Source organism: Lissotriton helveticus, chromosome 7 (assembly GCF_964261635.1).
Source record: "Lissotriton helveticus chromosome 7, aLisHel1.1, whole genome shotgun sequence".
Lineage (NCBI taxonomy): Eukaryota > Metazoa > Chordata > Amphibia > Caudata > Salamandridae > Lissotriton > Lissotriton helveticus.
In genome coordinates, this window is record NC_136068.1 from 597,205,220 (window position 1) to 597,225,511 (window position 20,292).

General features: G+C 48.2%; 1 protein-coding gene across 1 annotated transcript in view; it reads left to right on the top strand.

The window, feature by feature from the left end:
* RAB24 (RAB24, member RAS oncogene family) overlaps positions 1-20,292 on the top strand; it is a 116,121-nt gene that overhangs the window by 73,123 nt on the left and 22,706 nt on the right. The window contains exons 4-7 of the mRNA XM_078652774.1: positions 12,514-12,592; positions 15,194-15,261; positions 15,397-15,496; positions 16,310-16,360. Coding sequence (XP_078508900.1) covers positions 12,514-12,592; positions 15,194-15,261; positions 15,397-15,496; positions 16,310-16,360 — 298 coding nt within the window. The remainder of the gene's footprint in view (positions 1-12,513; positions 12,593-15,193; positions 15,262-15,396; positions 15,497-16,309; positions 16,361-20,292) is intronic.

Here is a 20,292-nt window from a genome sequence, read left to right on the forward strand (position 1 = left end):
GTATGTGAATGAATTTAAGGGGTTTGTTCCTGATCCAACTGTGTTCAGGGGCATGACTTAACTCTGTAAGACTCATGTGCCTTCTTCATGGTATGCACCTATGCTTGGTGTATCTTAGGTGCAGGTTCTTAGGTACTGCTGTTATGTTTTTAATATGCTCCAATGTGACAGACTCGCTCTACTTTATAACACAGAGGTTGTTGTTAATAATCCACATTTGTATAGCGCACAATCACCCGTTAGGGTCTCTAGGGGCTGGGGGCCGTCGGGAAGATTAAGCAAGCTATTGCCCAGAGTCGCATGGTGCTGGGCTAACCTGCCGCCGGAGCCGGGGATCGAACCCTGATCCCCAGATTCCAGCGTCAGTCGCCCTGGCCGCGGCGCCACACCTCTCCCTCTTGTTGAGGCTGTTACTAAGAATTGCATAATATATGAAGGAAATCAGTCCTTCCCACATATGCTTTTACCACGTAGCACTTGTGTAATAGAACTGGTTGACATGTAAAATTCACTGTAGTGGTTTATGTGCCTAACAAAATAAAATGGTGGTATTGATTTTTATAAACAGTCTAACCCCCCCCCCCCATTTAAAGTAAAAGTAAAAAATATATGTTCGAGGCATATGAGCTGCAGATTGTAGACTTGTGCATAGATCACCATCTGGTGTTGGGCTCAGATGATTGCACTTTGTTGTTATCTTGGAAGAAGTCTTTGTAGTCACGGGGTAGGTGACTCCTCCTTTGGACAATAGGGCGCATGGGCATCGACTCCATCTCCAGATTGTTTTTTCCACCATCTGGTTCGGATGTGTAGTGCTGCGCTCCGGCTCGGTATCATCTTCGAACCTTTTCGACATGCCATCATTACCCTTCAACGGTATTGTTTCGATCACGGGTTTCCCCTTCAACGCGCATCGTTGAAATCCAACAACTTCGATCGGGAGCTTTGACGCGGGCCGCAAGGCCGTCCCGCGCCGACCACGCCAGCAGTCGATGGAAAGGACTCCATTTAAAAAATGCCCCGGGTGTTGTGCTAAATTTCCACACACTGGTCGACACGAGGTCTATAATCTGTGCCTATCCCCGGAGCACGAGGAAAGTAGCTGTGAGGCCTGTCGATCCTTCCGATAGAAGAAAACGATTCATGACCGTCGGGCTCAAGGTCACGAGATGAGATTCTTCAATAGCCTTGTGCTGGACATCTTTGGAGAAGAGTGTGAGTCCCATCCGCACAGCGCAGAACAAGAAATCTGAAGCTGATGACTCCGACATGGAGGAAAACTCGCACATCACTCCAGGTCAACGAACTGTGAATAACTAGCCCCAAGTCACTGAAAAACCCACAAAGGCTCCGGTGTTCCCTTCACCCTCGGGACTAGGGAAACACCAAAAACATGGTTTGGATGCCCCGTCCTCCGGCTCGGCTATGAAACCAAAAGACAAAGCCTCAGGCTCGGGATCGAGCCGTCTCCATGGTACCGAAACACCATCTCCGGCACCGAAAACCATACCCAAGCATGGACCCAATGCTTTGATACCGGCACTGAATTCGGCACCTAAAGACTCCGACCCGAAATCTCACAAACCAAGAATTTTGGATCCGGCAATAACTAAGCCCAAATCTTCTGAGCCGAAACCAAAAGATAAGCCTTCGGATCCAAAACCTAAAGTCAAACCTTCGGAACCGAAAGTTACAAAAGACAAGCCTTTACACCAACCATCGAAGCATAAACAACATGCACCAAAGGATTCGAAACCGAAAAGACAAACCACTCCTCTTAAAGCTTCAGAGACTATCCATAAAATACTATCTGAAACAACTAAAGAAAAGGACATACCGGCTAAAGAACTTCCTTATCTGAAAGAGACACGTTAGTGATAGATTCCTTACCTTAAATTATCCCCAGGCATCAGACTGGATCCGGAAAGTTTTGCTAGCAGTACCCCTGCGCGTCAGTAGGTGGTGTTGTGCGGCTCCACGTCAGTCGCTGGCATCCTATGCGCCGAGATGACGTCACCCATGCGCGCTGACGTCAGTTCTTTCTTTTCCCGCACCAGTAAGCGCAGATCTGGTTAGATCACGTACCCTAGTCACTTTTTGACTATCTTTTATGGGAATTTAGTCTCTTGTTGGTCTTCTCTGGTGCGTAGGGATGCCTGGTTTTAAGTCCTGTGGGGCCTGCCGTCCCAATATGTTGGTGGCGGACCCCCATGACGTCTGTCTCTACTGCCTGGAGCGTGACCACGACTCCCGGTCCTGTCTGGACGGTCGGGCCATGGCCCTGAAGGCCTTGAGGGAGCGGCGCCGGAAGTTGCTTGAAGTTCGACACTAATCCCAGCGCCGTTCGCGATCCATGGGCCGTTCTCCAGAGCGCTCGCGGGGCTACCATCGTCCCTCCCCGGGCTCCAAGTCTTTACCCTCGGATTAGGGTAAGAGACGACACAAAAAGAAGTGTAAGAAGAGCTGTCGCTCTCTGACGTCCCCCCGTTGGTCCTCGGATGCGGACGAGGGGGACAGGGGCTCCGCCCCTGTGGCTCCTTCGGAGCCTGCGAGTCCCGCAGCCTACCCGCCTTACCCGGGTCTGTCGGCGACTCCCGCACAGGTGCAAGAGTTTCTTGCTGCCATGGACCGCCTGTGTAGGCCTCGGACTCCCACCGGTGCACCTTTGGACCCGGTGGTCCCGTGTCAGGATCCTGCTGGGCCGTCGACTCCACCGGCAATTCTGCGCAGCTGGCTCCGGCCACGGCACCAAGAGGTCCTACGCTCCCAGCGCCACCGCTTGCGGCGCCGCAGTGGATGCCTTTGTTTCCGCCTCTGCCCCGGTTCCCGGATGGTTTGTCCCCACCTGGCATCCGAATTGGGACGTGGCGCCGGTTCGGCCTGGGCCGGCGCCGTTCCCGCCGCCGTTTCCGATGCCGTGCGTTCGTACCCCGATCGCTGCCCCACCGCTGCTGTCCGCACTGCACACGGCGGAGGTTGAGGGCGATTGGGAGGGGTCTGCGGACCCTATTGCTCATCAGTGCGACTCTGAGCTGGATTGGGCGAATGACTTGGAGGAGGCCGGCGGCCTCGACGTCTCCTCTGACCCGGGGTTTGCCTCTCCCCCGTCCACTATGGAGGAAGGTGCCTCGTATACGGTGGTGCTCCGTCGGGCTGCTGAGGTTCTTAACCTTGATCTCCATATGGTGGCCCTGAAGACTAATCTCCTCACTGAAGTGCTCCAGTCGGCGTCCACTTCATCGGAGTCACTGCTGCCATTTAATGACGCCCTCACTGATGTCTTGTTGGGCACTTGGTCGTGGCCGGCCACAGGGGCGCCTGTGGATAAGAACGTCACCAGGCGTCATCGCCCTGCCCCGGGTGATCCTGCCTTTCTGACCACTCATCCTACGCCCGAGAGCCTGGTCATTCAAGCTTCGACGTCCCAGAGTGGCTTTCCCACGGCCCGCCGGATAAGAACTCTAAGAAGATTGAGCAGTTCGGCAAACGGCTATTCTCGTCGGCCAGCTTGAGCGATTGGGTCAATGGCAGATCCCTCTCCCTTCCCCAAATGGAGCACACAATAGTGTTGGATGTGTCCCTTCTGGGATGGGGAGGCCACTTGGGAGAGGCGGAGATCAGAGGCCTCTGGTCTCCGGCGGAGTCCCGGCTCCATATCAACCTTTTGGAACTTCGGGCGATCCGACTTGCACTGAAAGCATTCCTTCCCTCTGTCCGGGGAAGTGTGGTGCAGGTGTTCACGGACAACACCACCGCCATGTGGTATTGCAACAAAACGGCCGGGGTGGGGTCCTGGACCCTATGTCAGGATGCTTTGTTCCTCTGGACTTGGCTGGAACATCAAGCCATTACCTTGGTGGTTCAAAACCTGGCAGGTTCCTTGAACGCCAGGGCGGACAAGCTCAGCCGCCGGTGCTTGATGGATCACGAATGTCGTCTGAACTCTGACGTGGCGCAAGGTCTCTTTCAGCAGTGGGGAGAGCCTTGGTTAGATGTATTTGCCACTGAAAGAATGCGCAGTGTCATCAGTTCTGCGCGTTGGAATTTCCAAGGCGGCACTCGCTCGGCGACGCTTTTCGTCGCAAGTGGAGTTGCGGTCTTTTGTACGCCTATACCACTTCTCCCCAGAGTGATGAAGAAGATTTGGCGCGACCAGGCCCAAATCATCATCATCGGTGGCTCCGGGTGGGGCATGAAGGTACTGGTATCCCGAGCTACTCAACATGGCGATCGATCCCCCGATCCGACTGCCTCTTCGGGAGGATCTTCTGTCGCAGCAGCAGGGGGCGGCCCTCCACCCGAACCTGCCCAGCCTCCACCTCCAAGCGTGGAGGTTGAGCGGCGACAGTTGACCGCTTTCGATCATCCTCCCGAAGTCTGTGATGTTATTGTGGCAGCCAGGCGTCCCTCCACAAAAATGGTATACACCTGCATGTGGAACAAGTTTGTGGCATGGTGCACAGCAAAGTCTGTGGATCCCCTTTCTGCCCCTCTTTCCGAAGTTCTTTTGTTCCTTCTTCCCTTGGCCCAGCAGGGCTCTGCTCTGGGCACTATCAAGGGTTATCTTTCTGCCATCTCTGCCTTCCTCCGGCTTCCAGATCAGCTTTCTCTTTTTAAATCCCCGGTTGTTAACCGTTTTCTGAAAGGCATTACGCACACTTTTCCTCCTGTGTCATTCATCATGCCTCAATGGGACTTAAACCTTGTCTTGACATTTCTGATGTGCAATCCCTTCAAGCCCCTTCATAACTGTCCCTTGTGTCTTCTTACTCTCAAGACGGCTTTCCTTGTAGCTATCACCTCTGCCAGAAGAGTGAGCGAGCTCCAGGCTCTTTCTTCTAAACCTCCTTTCGTTTCTGTTCATCCGGACAAGGTGGTTCTGAGGACACGTCCTTCTTTCTTGCCAAAGGTTGTCACACCTTCCACATCGGGCAGACCATCAATTTGCCCACCTTCTTTCCGCCTTCGCATCCTTCCAAAGAGGAAGAGAGGCTCCACCGTCTGGACCCAAAACGTGCGCTCTCTTTCTACCTGAGCCGCACACAACAGTTCCGGGTGGATGACCAGCTATTTGTTGGCTACTTGGGTGCCAAAAAAGGTCGAGCCGTGCACAAATGGACCATCTCTCGGTGGGTCGTTCTCTGCATCAAGGCCTGTTAATCATTGGCTACGAAGGAACCTCCTGTGGGGCTGCGTGCCCATTCCACCAGGGCAACTGCAGCCACTACTGCTTTGGGACGCGGCGTTCCCTTGCAGGACATTTGTCAGGCAGCTACGTGGGTCTCGCTGCACACGTTTACCAAGCATTACTGCCTTGACAGTCAAGTCCGTAGAGACGGCTTCTTTGGCCATTCTGTACTCTGTGACTTTCTGGTGTAATCTTTTTCGCAGACCCACCACCGGGGTTGGTATTGCTGATATCTATTCTAAGGTAAGGAACCTATCACGAACGTGTCTCTTTCGGATGCACAAGTTACTACTTGTGTAACGATGTATCTGTAAGAGACACCTCATTTCTCCCCTGAATCACAGGAGGGTAATGACACCGATTACAATGGGGATGGGACTAAAGACCATCACACCATACCACAGGACCCAGATCCATGGGATGATTATGATGAAGACCCAGATAATCACCACCTGATGATAATATTGGATTCGCACAACTTATCAATAGGGCTGCTCTATATCATGTAGTGGAATAACACACTGACCCACTAGAGGAGGATTTCCTTGTGGAAACATTTGCTCCATCCCAAAAATCTACTAATACATTGCCAATGCTAAAAGGCATGATAAAGCACACTAATGAAGTATTCAAGGACCCAGTTAGAGCAAGAATACTTACCCCAAGAGTTGATAAAAAAATATGAAGCTGCTCCTACTGACTCAGTTTATATTAAAGGTGAAGTGCCCCTGGACTCCCTTGTTGTACCCAATCCCCGCAAGCGAGCCAATTCACAAGCCACAGGTGACGCCCCTCCTCCTGATAAGGAGTCAAAGCTTATAGGCGCTTCAGGCAAATGAATTGCGTCATAGCCCGCTAATAGTTGGCGTATTGCCAATGCGCAAGCCCTTCTAGCACGCTATGACAGAGCGCACTATGACGAACTAGAAAAGCTAATACAGCATTTACCAGATCAATACAAAGGTAAAGCCAATGGCCTCATTCAAGAGGGTAAATTAATTACAAACACCTCTATCGAATGTGCACTAGATGTCGCTGACGCAGCATCCCGTTGCATTAATACCAGCATCTTGCTACGCCGCCATGCTTGGCTTTGAATCTCCGCATTCAAGAAAGAGGTATGTCATCTATACTAAACCAGCCTTTTGACCAACAACATCTTTTTGGACCAAATGTACATTCTTCATTAGAAAAAGTGAAGATATATACAGAATTTGCCAAATCTATAGGAGCCCTACAACTACACTCTAACAGAGGCTCCTTTCATCGCTCCTTTTATAGGGGTGGCTCCAAATCAATGTCATCAGAGAATACCTCCTCTACTTACAAAAAACAAAATCAACCTTCCTCCTCTCGAGGATACTATCTAGGAGGATATAGAAGAAACAATAATAGGGGTAGAGGCAAAAATAATTCCACCTGCACTTCCCCTGCAACCAAGCAGTGACTTTCCCCTGCTACCTCCGACCATTCCACTCCTGTCGGAGGACGCCTATCACAATCCCTACCTGTCTGGAATTCCATTACAACAGACAAGTGGGTAAGACAAATTATCCAGTATGGTTATTGCCAGGAACTCGCTGGTACACCTCCAAACATTCCCCCCCGAGAACTCTCAATGTCCTCAGAATATCTCACACAAGAGGTTCTCTCCCTGTTACAAAAACATGCAATAGAACACTCCTGTGCCTCATCAAGGCACAGGAGTGTATTCACTGTACTTTCTTATACAAAAAAGGATTGCTCTCTCAGACCAATACTGGACCTCAGGCCATTAAATCTATACATTGTCAGACCACCTCCACATGGTCACTCTCCAACAGGTTCTCCCACTACTTCATCGAGCAACTTTCTGTCCACTCTGGACTTACAGGACGCCTAAGTGGAGTGGAGAAGTGTGGCTCACTGCTTAGAGCGGCAGTCCCTGGTGTAGAGGCCTGGCCCGGGACCAGGGTTCAAATCCCGCCTCGGCTGATCTCGGCTGACCTCGGCGGTTCTTGGGCTCATAATTCCTTGGACCTGATTTCTCGCCTCGGTGCCTACTCTGAGCACGAGTCCCACGCTGCAACTCTGGGCAATAGCTTGCTTAGTCTCCACAACGGCCCCCTACAGCGCTGGGGATGCCTGGTTGCACCCCGGGGATGCCCAGGAGTGGACATTTCACGGGGAAAAGCCAGGACGGGTTCCCTAGCGGTATGAGTACAGCGCCAGGACACTCCGGAATCCGGAGTATTAGTGCGCTCTATAAATACGCCTACATACGCCTACTTTCATATTACCATTTATCCCGCTCACAGGAAATACCTCAGGCTTGTGATATATAGCCAACACTACCAATTCAAAGTCCTTCCATTCAGGGTGACCACAGCACCCAGAGGCTTCACCAAGTGCCTCGCAGTAGTGTCTGCTCACTTACGAAGACAACACATCAACGTGTTCCCTTACCTGGACAACTGGCTCATAAAAGCCAAGTCACACAGCAGCTGTGTTGAACACACATACAAAACAATCTAGTTGCTTCACGATTTGGGATTCACATTCAACCTGTCCGAATCCTATCTCCAACGGTCCACAACACAACAATATCTAGGAGCTACAATAAACACTACAAAAGCTCTAGCATATCCCAACCCAGTCAGAATAAGCACCATGCAAGCCCTCATATAAAAATTTCAGCCTCAACACTCATTACCAGCTTGAGTGTTCATGCAGTTAATCAGTATGATGGCCAGTCAAGTCAAGTCAAGTCAAATAATTTATATAGCGCGCTACATACCCAGAGGGTCTCAAGGCGCTTGACCTCTTGCATTCTCATCGTCCCTACGCAAGACTCCAGATGTGTCCCTTACAGGAGTGTTTGGCACTTCGGTGGAACCAGGCTGAGGTCAGCTAACAGATCTGGTGTTTGTGGACAGCCGCACGCATCGCTCTCTGCAGTGGTGAAATACTCAAAACCTTCCAAAGGGTGGCCGTTCCTCGACCTGGTTCCGCAGATAGTGCTGACAACAGATGCATCGCTCACCAGCTGAGGAGCTTATCTTCAAAATCATACCACTCGGGGCATGTGGACTGCTCACCAAAAACAACTCCACATAAATTATCTGCTGGCGATCTTCCTAGCGTTAAAATCCTTTCAACTCTACCTCATAGGCAAAGCTGTCCTGGTCCGTACAGACAACATGACAGCAATTTATTACATACAAAAACAGGGGGAGAAACACTCTTTGCAGTTTTCACACCTAGCTCAAAGCCTATTGAGATGGGCCATTCCGCAAAACATTTACCTCCTTGCAGAACACCTCCCAGGAGTACACAATCAGATTGCAGATCTGCTCAGTCGTCAAAGACGGTACAAAAGGGGGTGGTGATGGACGGAGCATCTGAACCAATCAAACACTCACACCCAGTCAACAGATCTGGGTTTGATCCATCACCGTTCTTTAGCCCACTCTGCCACCCCAGTTCAGACATGGCCATATGCAAATCAGTCTGACCCAGATCTGTTGACTGGGTGTGAGTGTTTGATTGGTTCATATGCTCCGTCCATCACCACCCCCTTTTGTCCCGCTTTGTTCGCCATACGTAACTTAAAATGAAAATAACAATAAGAATAAAAAATATATATTGGTACTCTTTTGTCTCATTGAAAACATTAATTCCTGTTATCTTAAATACTGTCCTTTCACGGCGGTCCACCAGCCGTGTAAAGGCAGGCGGAAAGTGACTTTGGGGACTAGCAGCCCCCCTCTACCCATGGCCCTCCACTATGGGGGCTGGTGGGCACCCATGGTGCCCCCCTAAACATCGCTGCACCGTGTGGAGGGATGGTTCACACAGGGTGTGTGTGTGTGTGTGTGTGTCTGTGCCTGTGTTCATAATCACCAACGCTTTCACCTTACGCAGCAAGGCAACCACGGCACCATGAAGAAAGTCCGGTCTGGGCAATTGTTTTCTTTCTCAATATTGATTTCAATTCACCATTTGTGCAGAGATATGGATGGTGTATATATGTATATGTATATGTGTGTATATATATATATATATATATCACAGGAACTCCTTCAAGAAAAGAGCGGAGGCCACAATAGGGGTAAGCAGGGAGACCACTTTTATTCTGTCACATGCTTCTCAACAGGCAAATGCATTTCGGCATCACATATGCCTTCTTCAGCGCCAAGTCTTATTGGCAGTTTGAAGGTAACATTGTGTATTTAAACATTGGCCCCATGATGATTGGTTCAGGTCCGCCCCGTCCTGAGGAACAGTGTCCTTTCTCACCACTTGTAGTGCACTCGGTACATGTGCACCACAATTCCCAGAAAGCAATAGGAATCCAGGTAGGAAAGGCGGGTTTGTAACTTGTAGTTATTGCAGAAAATGACGTCACAATGTCATCTGGCAAAATCCCCTGCATGTAGTGTGAATTGCAGTGTCCCCCTGGGTCCCCAGACCGCATCAACCTCCGTGGAACAGGATTCTGTTCGGCGGGGGCAAGACCGGCGATCCAATCTCGCCCAACGCAGAGTTGAATAACTCCGTCGCTGCCCCATCTCCTCCTGGACCTGGGGGTGGGCCTTGGTAATCCAGTACCCTGCAACTGTAAAGCGTCCGCCACAGCAGGAGCCAGTGAGACCAAGGCCAACTTTGAGATGCGGGGGCCTCAGGAGCGCGCCTCTGGCATACGCGCTGAATAAGTTCTTTCCCCCATATTACTGCATTTATAATGTCATGCTATTCATTATGTATAATCAGCCTTGATCATTGTAAAGCGCTCTGATATCCGCAAGGATCTTGTTTGCGCTCTATAAAACCTTCAAAATAAATAAATAAATAAACTCCTTCAAGAAAAGAGCGGAGGCCACAATAGGGGTAAGCAGGGAGACCACTTTTATTCCGTCACATGCTTCTCAACAGGCGAATGCATTTCGGCATCACATATGCCTTCTTCAGCACCAAAACTCTTATGGGCAGTTTGCAGGTAACATCGTGTATTTAAATATTGTCCCCATGATAATTGGTTCAGGTCCACCCCGCCCTCAGGAACAGTGTCCTTTCTCACCACTTGTAGTGCACTCAGTACATGTACACCACAATTCCCAGAATGCAATAGGGATCCAGGTAGGAAAGGCGGGTTTGTAACTTGTAGTTATTGCAGAAAATGGCGTCACAATGTCATCTGGCCAAATCCCCTGCATGTTTTGTGAATTGCAGTGTCCCCCTGGGTCCCCAGACCGCATCAACCTCCATGGAACTCATGGGCTCTGGGCTTAAAAGTCAATGGTGAGGCACTAGCCTAGGAAACACGACGTGCACTACATTTACCAGGAGGGCAGGAGGGCTGGACGTTCATAAAGAAATGTTCTGGCGATACTTACCTGGAAGTGTGGCGTCTTCTACAACAGGCAAACCTTCTCTTTGATGTTTTGCGGCTTGTGTCTGGAAGATTGCCCCGGTGCTGCTGCAGCATCCCTGCAAGTCTGTCAAACGGCAGACTTGCTTATGGAACAGGTGCCAGTATTGCAAGAATATAAGCAGCGCGAATAACTTTTTACCTGGCCGCAAATCCACTTGGATAATAAGCGCATAATTGAAGCAATGTGTGATGCTGCTCACTAGGGAAACAGGACGTGCACTACATTTACCAGGAAGCCATTGTGTTGGCCACGCCCACTGAGGCGGGGGGAATGGAATATAATGAATGCCGCTGACAATGCCTCACCATTGACTTTTAAACCCAGAGCCCCTGAGGAAGTGTTTATTAACATGAAACGCGTAGGGCTGGACGTTCATTTCGTGTGTGCTGGTGCTTAATCTTCGAGTTGCTTCCCGCAATAAAGAAATGTTCTGGCGATACTTACCTGGAAGTGTTGCGTCTTCCACAACAGGTAAACCTTCTCTTTGATGTTTTGCGACTTGTGTCTGAGCCACAGAAGATTGCCCCGGTGCTGCTGCAGCATCCCTGCAAGTCCGTCAAACGGCAGACTTGCTTATGGAACAGGTGCCAGTATTGGAAGAATATAAGCAGCGCCAATAACTGTACCTGGCCACAAATCCACTTGGATAATAAGCGCATAATTTAAGCAATGTGTGATGCTGCTCACTAGGGAAACAGGACGTGCACTACATTTACCAGGAGGCCATAGTGTTGGCCACGCCCACTGAGGCGGGGGGGAATGGAATATAATGAATGCCGCCGAAAATGCCTCACCATTGGCTTTTAAGCCCAGAGCCCCTGAGGAAGTGTTTTAACATAAAACGCGTAGGGCTGGACGTTCATTTCGTGTGTGCTGGTGATTATTCTTCGAGTTGTTTCCTGCAATAAATACATGTTCTGGCGATACTTACCTGGAAGTGTTGCGTCTTCCACAACAGGCAAACATTCTCTTTGATATATGTATATATGATCCAGCTGGGGAAAAAAAACTGAAGCGCGGACTTCCGCGCTTCGTTAATATTCAGACCCCGGGTGGGCCCAATCCTGGGGGCAATATAAGTATTGGGATGGGGGGCCCAAAGGGGCGCCCCGGGGACAGCCAACACCGGGGCTTATCTAATATAATTGCGGGGGGCTCACATCCCAGGGGCCCGCCACCCCCCAGGGCTTCAAAATACATGGGTGGGGGGCTGAAAGGCCCCCCCAAGTCCCGGGAACCGCCATCTCCCGGGGCTTTATGACAATATATGCGGGAGGCTCACGCCCCCCGCCCCAGGGACCGCCATCCCCCGGGGCTTTACATTTTAACATGGGAGGGGCATCCAAGCCCCCACAAAACCCGGGGACCGCCACCACCAGGGGCTTTAATGAAAAAATGGTGTTGCGGGGGGCACACGGCCCCCCGCTGCCCCGGGGACCGTCACCTCATTTGAGATGTCATCAGTGATGTCACTGACCATGTCATGAGTGATGTAATATGTGACGTCATCAGCAGTGTATTGCGGGCGCGCGAGTTATAGTTAGCTGAACTAGCTATAACTGGGGAATTTCAATTGTTTTGTACGAGTGAAATGTCCAGCTAACTAGAACGCCCCTGAAACCTATAGTTTTTTCAGTGAAAACACACACACACACTCACACTCACACTCACACACTTACACACACAAACGTTTGTCGTTTAAAAAGTATATATATAATTCTGGTGTGGTCCCAAATTATAAAGTACCTAAAATTGGTATGCATAGTATTTACCTGCGAGGTAAAGGCTGTGTTGTAAGGATAATGTACCATTCTTAGTTCGCCAAAATTAGAGAATTCTTCCACTGTCTGCTCTAGTTGCAAGGTAGTCCTTCTAAGCTAGTAATATCATGTATTCTTTTAATCTATTCAGGACACAGCCGGCTCTGAGCGATATGAGGCCATGAGTCGCATTTACTACCGCGGAGCAAGAGCTGCTGTTGTGTGTTATGGTAAGTTATGTAGAACTACCCTCCTAATAATGTGTAACAGGTGATTTTTGTTTTGCAGCTCAGTGATTAGTTCATAATGAAAGTGGTCAGATGAGGTTTTGGAAAAGGGTAATGTTTCACAGTACTGAAAACTTGCAACATACTAAAAAATGTGGTCACTTTGGTCAAGTGATCTACTTGCTCTTCCTGTAGTATTTGTGACAGCATATTGTATGGGCTTGGACAGCCTATAACCTCCTTTCTACAAATTAGGCCCTGTCTTCTCTTCTCGGTATGGGATGTCCCGCTGTCTCTGTGGCAGGCATCTGTTACTAATGCAGACCCTTCTGATCTTGTCTCTATGGATTACTCTGTTTGCATGTTCACACACTGCTCACCACATCTATGTGTACGGTTTTATCCTGGAACCTCTGTGACGGTGAGCTTTTCTCATTACAGGCCAAACATTATTGATGACTATAGCCCATTAACTAGTGTGGCTCCCAGTGATCTTCATCTGGCATCAAACATGTTAACCAACAGAGCTGTGCCATAACAAATGTAGTCACCGTACAGGGTTGCAATGTCAATCAATAGTCATGAAGCCCCTGTTAAATAAGAGTAGCTATGTCTCTAGCTCTTATATGACTTCCTGTATCTAATTTCCAAGTTAAACAAAAAGAAAAAGATGAATTAGCTTGTTAAATATGTTGTAGGTTCGTTAGTGAGTAATAAAACGGATCAGACAATTATGGGTCTGTATTTAATCTCACTTAGCACTTGTCTGGAACTGATATGCAGGTGTGTCTACTTAGAGAGGTATCCAGGCCTGCTTGCTACAACATGTAAAACCATCTCTGCATGGATGAGTTCATATAACATCTGGCAGGCTGCATTGGCTTCCTGTGTAAGCATGAGTGTACTTCAAAGCTTTTCCAACTGTGCACAAAGCCACCTTTTACCTCGCACCAAGTTACCTTGAAAAAGAGAAGGTCTCCTTACATCTGCAAAAACTGTTTGGTCTAAAGATAATTTGCTTTTGAACGTTTCTAGCATAATCATAGCCAGACCAGGAAGGGTATGATTTCCCATCTTCTGGCTAGAATTTGCTATAATGTCTATCTATGTTGGTTTGAGAGAACGGTTCTCCGTGTGGTTCCAGAAACAATTAAAATTGTGTTTTTGGGCTCGATTATCATCTTGGCTGTTGCAAAGTGTTTGGATACATTTTGGGGGGTGTTGGTAGTAGTATGTAAGAAATATGCAGCTGACCCTCCATTGTATCTTTTATAACTGTCAGAATTACGAAGTAGTATTGCACAGCTAGGATTTGACCAAATAGATTTAGTTGGGTCATAGATTCATATTGAACAAGAAGCATGCAAGTTGTTCTACGGAGAAGCATATATTTTGTGGAATGCCAAATCGACCTCCTACGGTATAATGTTGACCTTTACCTATTTATAATGGTTCTAGTACAAATAACTTTGACTTAATTTACAAGAATTTTGAATCTTTGTTTAGTATAAATGTTTGTTGTTAAAATACACAGTATTTATAACCATTATTGCCTGATACTCAACCTCCACACACTAAATAATCCTGCAGCTGCTGTCCGTCCTTACTAATGTCCTAGCTTAGATAAAACTCTGCTTGTTGTATATCTTTGCTGGTGTTGTGCTCTCTATTATCAATGCTCTATTGTAGCAGACAAGATCGGATGGAAGGAGTGCCTAAATTAATTTCAGCCACTAGCGATCGCTTGAAGCCATATTCTAGTACATTGTCACGCACTATGCCATTCTAGATAGAGACCATGCCTTAGCGTACTTCTCACGATCAGGGCATCCAATGGAATGGAATCTGGCTTGAGTAGTTACCAGTGACTGAGATTAATTCGAACATTCATTCCATCACCTTGTTGTCTGTTGCAGTAGATACCCTAAGAATGATGGGTATGGCCAGACATGCTTCCCGTGCACATTGTGCCACAGAACACAAGCTGTACCTCATTGAAGAAGTCTATGTAGGCCAGAACCAGCCTGGTGTTCCTGGCTGGTGTAAATATGGCCTGGCAGTTCAGAACTGTTCCTGTTGGAAGAGGACCAAGACTAATTTGCATGTGTCTGGGTTCATTTTAGAGTGGCTTAGTGGGTGAAAAGTAATGGGCTAAAATACAGGAACAAATGATCACTATTTGTTGTGATTCATTCAAGCGTTTTTTCCATCACCGTGCTCTTACTTCTAATGATTGCTTTGTCCCACTATGGTAGGGTTGTTGATATTGTGATCCCTAGTGTGTTGGCTGTTTCCCCACTGGAACCACACTTCTTGAGGTGTTTGCTCTGTTCACATTTTGTCTTCCTGATATACTAGCTGTAATGACTATACATATTACTATAGTTGTTCTACACTTACTGTTTAAACAGAGGAGACATGATTTGTGGTGGGTCTGTGCTATAAAAGAACTTTCATTTTTAACTTTAATACTTCCCTGTTATTTTATAGTTACTGATGCTGCCTCCTATTACATCATCTCTGCTGACACTCTGCTTTCACTTTGTATAGTTCTGCTGGTGTCCTGTTATTGTATTTCTGCTTACAGTGTGCTACCCGTTGCAGATCTCACAGACAGCACCAGTTTCCAGCGTGTCAAATTTTGGGTGAATGAACTGAAGAGCTGTGAGGAGGTAAGTTGGGACATAGGACTGAGGTGTGTGCTTTGATCTGTTTCTGTCTGTGCTGGTGCTTACCCTGAGCACTTGGAGAGAGGGCGGCAGAGGGGGAGAGTATCCCAGGCTCAGCGTGCACTTTTCTCTCCGTAGCATTGCCGTATTTATTTATGTGGGACAAAGAGTGACCTGGTCGAGAGTGACAAAAGCCGGCGGCAGGTGGACTTTCATGATGTTCAAGATTTTGCCGAAGGTATGTTCCATGCCCATCACTTCCTGCCCAGTTAGTGATGAGGTTGCAATGACAGCACTATGTTACTGTTCTTCCCCCCCCTCCAACCCAATGTCCGTATGTATTCGTGTAATTGACTTCGGTGCCGGTCTTTCCCAAGCCGCTCCTTTGCACCCCACACATGAGCTTGGAACTGTTTTGTGGATTGTCTTACACATATTACCCACCCACCAAATTCTGATTAGTGCCCACAATGTGACTTTATTACACACAAATACCCAACTCTAGTCGCCCTGAGCAGGCATGGTCCAGTCTAAGTTTTGCACTTTGTCTGTCACAAAGTGATACCAACCTGCACATCTGCTGTCTTGAATTGCAGATCTGCAGCCGAACACAACTCATACTTGATCTTTATATCTGGTAAATAATTCAGCAGTTGCTTTGTAGATTCTCTGTCCTATAAGCAAGATGTGCTTTTTAATAGTGGATTGTGGTACCTTGACCAAGAGAAGGCTAACCCGATTTTATTCATTTCCTTCTAGCTATATGTAAAAAACAATACTAGAACTTGTGTGGTTAAATGTGTTCTACATGTATTTGTAAGATAACGAGGGCATTTGGTTAATTTGGGAGCAAAAATGTAAAGAACAATTTGAGGTTGAGCTGAAAATAAAGTGTCCGTTTTCCCGATTTACTAATCCTTATGGCAATAGAACCATTTTTACAGCCTGTTCGTCCCATTATTCCAAGTCAGTTTTAAAAGACGACTTTGCATGTGTTATGTAATGTTGTTTGGAATTTTTGATTAACACTAAGAAATTGTTATCTCTGTAGAGATCAAAGCTGAACTCTTTGAAACCTCAAGCAAAACCGGACAGAGCGTTGGTGAGTATTGCTTCTAAAGAATTGTATAGGTGCAAACCTTTCTATATATATTAAGTATGTTACAAGAGAAAATTGTGTGTATTTGCTTTTCTTGAATAACCGCTATTTATATTGAATGAAAATTAACCTGAGCTACCAACATAATTAGTGTTTTAAATCGTGACCACATCAGGCAAGATTACTTACTGGCCATTATATGCACAATTACCAGCACTGATCACCTTGGTGCATCAGGCACAGTTGCTAGCAGTAATGAAGGGAAAAAATACCTTTGTCAATTTGAAATGTCTCGACATGGGTACTACATAACAACCATAGCTGGAATGCCCCTGGCACCTAAGTTATGTTATTAGTAATAACTCTCCCCAAAGCCACATGATTTATCACTCAAATATCCGCTTTAAATATATATTGGAAATTCAAACATTTTTCTTTAAACATTACCTTATGAGTTTCAATCCTATGGAAGGAAATTGAGTTATCGGTTTACAGGTAAGTACAAGTTTGTGGGAATTGGTATTCTGGGATTAGAACCAGGGTTCCCCCAGGGTCAAGGATGCACTCTCTAAGCACCCTCAGCGGCACTAGAGCGGCTGGGTGCAGAGCGCTGAGGCCCAATGTTATCCAGTGGGGGATAGGGGGCCTCCGGTTGGTGGCTGCTCACGAGCAGGCCACAAGGTTGTGGGAGCAAAGTTCCTGGTGTTCAGCTCGGGGCAAAGTGGGGATCCGAGTTAGCACCCAAAGTACACCCACATCGGCGCAGGGGCGGCTGGGTACAGAGTGCTGGTTTGGAGTCGGGCGCCCTGTTGATTTTAATGGAGATTCTCCGGTTACAACAAGACCACAGGGTCGAGGACTAAGATCTTCTGGAGGTGACCACCAGTTGGATAGGCAAGTTGGGATACTGGGAGACCGTCGGTTGGGCCACCCAAGGCTGTTGAACATTGGGTGGCGGTGTGTCTTTAGGCGTCAGGTTTTCCTTACCAGCTCCGGTCACAGTCATGGGGCATCCTCCATAAAGAGGCTGCAGGCTTTGCTTGGAGATGTAAGGCAGGTCAGAGATAACCAGAACTCAGGTCAGGATTGCCGGGGAGACCTCCTTGTAGTGTTGGGCCACTTGAACTCCGGCCCTACGCGTCAGGTGCAGAGTGGTGCAGACTCGCGGTTATGGCCGTTAGCAGAGTCTATGGGTGAGCAAATCCGGTACTCACGGGAGATAAAGTCTTTTGCTTGGAAGGCAGGGCTGGTCAGGTCCTTGGGGTTCTTGAGGTAGCTGGCTGCAGGATATACCAGGATTTTTCTGGAGCAGGTTCGGGTGGGGACAGGCCGGTAGGGCTGGGGTCAAGTCAGTGGTCATCCTCCTCTTCTTAGTTTCAGCACGGGTTCTTTGGTCCTTCTCTTCTTTTTGTCGCTTCTTGCCCGAGGAGGCATGGTTCAGGGTTGCCCCTAAATACTTGATTTAGGGGCGTTACAGGTATGTACATGTTGGGACCAATAGGTACGCCCCCGATTATGCCACCCTCCTGTGGGAGGGGGGTATGTGCCTCACTCTGGTTGGCTTGGTCCCCCCATCTGCAAGATGGCGGGGACTGAAAGTTGTGCTTCACCTCGCCTCCCCCAACTGAGGGGTGGGGTTAGCAGAGGGGGACACACCTCCATTCCTCACTTGGTTTTCCCGCCAATGCTCCCGCCCAAAGTGCGGATCAGAACCCGTGGGAGCCAGTTGCTGGAAGCAGCAAAGACCTGGGGAAATTCACAAAGGCAGCAAGCCTTTTAAGCTTACCAGTCGTGGACTTTCCATCCTGGGGGAGGCGGCATGGCACCCTGTCCAGGATGTGCATTGTTTCAGACCCCCGAGAGCAGCAGGCTCTCGACCCTGGGGTCCAGTAACATGTCTGGTGGTGGCAGCTGGCAAGCAGCCACTCAGCCTGGACACTAGTGTTAGGTCGTTTTTCAGGGGGCATCTCTAAGATGCCCTCTGTGTGCATTTTCATTAAATCTCACACTGGCATCAGTGTGGGTTCAATATGCTGCGAAGTTTGATAGCAAACTTCCCAGTTTTCAGTAAAGCCATTATTCTGCTGTGGAGTTTGTAATGACAAACACACAGCACCATATACTCTTAATGGCATTACTGCACTTGCAATGTCTAAGAATTGGCTTCGACACTGTAGGGCAGAGGTCTTCAAACTTTTGTCAGCCGAGCCCCCCCATCTAAACATTTTTACACGTCGAGCCCCCCCACCGCCACCACCACCTGATAAAAAAGTTCTGGAAGCTGGTACTCTGCATCATTGATGGCCATTCCCTCCTGCACATCCCAGGTTTTATATGGCAAATATTAAATAAAGTAAGAGTATTTAGTAAACTGAAGTTTTTGTAGTGTGTGTGCTTATTCTAAACTTCAAATGAAAAGAAAACAATTAGCACAAGAAATTTCATTGGTGCTTTATTTTTCACATAAAACACAAAATGTAGGATAGATTAGCAAAAACACTCCCAAAACACAGGTGTGGGAGTGCATGTTTTTCTCAACAGAGACAACGTGTGGATGGATTCTTGCTTCTGCCATCCTTAGGTTGTGCTCCACTTCCAGTCTTGAGCAATGCCTGGAAACGGTAGTGCTCACAAAATGTTGTAATATATTTTTTTCAGTTTTATTTAATGCGAACATGACCCAAAGGTATTGGAGCACTTTACAGGAGCATCTTTTACATTACACAAGCACACATTCATTTTTTGTAAGCACATGGAGATTTAGGGATTTGCCCAGAATCACAGGAAGTTGATCAGACATCAAGAATTGAGCCTGGTTTCCCAGCTCTACAGTCATCAGCTCTGGCAGTTGGGCCACATCCTTGCCCCTAAACAAGATATCAGAAAAATAAGTTCCACAAAACATGCTTTCTGACACAATTAAAAATGCATGATTATGTGGCTTTGCTGTTTTCCACCCCTTCTTAGAGCACCTGAATCTCCACTCTTCCTATCACTGGAAGAATTAGCCCCCTCCCACTCCCCGCCCCCTCCAAAATTGTTGCGCCTCTGGCATTTAAAGACCTGTGACTCTAGATACTCTCAGCCGAGCCCCCAGCAGCTGGAGCTGCAGCAGCCCGTGCTAAGATGCACGACTGGCACCTGAAAGCAACAATAGCAGGTGAAGTGCGGCCCCCCCCCCCCCCGGAGGGATGCTGCGCCCCACAGTTTGTAACCTGCACACGTCACTTTTTCTTGTAATTTGTTTGCTCACATTTGTCACTTTTGCCTCATGTAACTTAACGTTTGCTTTTGTAATTTGTTCACTTGTAATTTTCTCCACATGTATCATTGCTGTTCCTATTGTAAAGCGCTCTGACACCTTCGGGTAAAGTCCGCGCTATATAAAAAAACATTCCAACGCAGAAATAAAGGGTAATTAAGTGACACAGTTTTGGAGCTGCCAGCCGCACCGAGTACTTCGCAGGTCTTTAAAAGACCATTTACGCTTTAATGAGGCTTTGTTGTTTTTCATCCCTTCTTAAGAGCCCCTGAATCTCCACTCTTCCTATCACTGGAAGAATTAGCCCCTCTCCCACTCCCCAACCCCTCTGAAATCTTTCCGCCTCTGGCCTTTAAAGACCTGTGACTCCAGACTCTCAGCCGAACCCCCAGCTGCTGCAGCAGCCCAGGCTGAAATGCGCGACTGGAGCCTGAAAGGAACAATAGAAGGTGAAGTGCGCGCCCCCCCCTGGAGGGATCCTGCGTCCCCCGGGGTGGGCGCCCCACAGTTTGAAGACCTATGCTGTAGGGGTACAGGGCTCATGCACCCGTACCCTCACCACTGGTATAGTGCACCCTGCTAGAGGAGTGGCAGACCTATGCCAGGGCAGTTGGTTGTAGGCTTGGCACACAGGGATGAGTGCCATTTTGAGTCTTCACTTTGTTCTGCACCA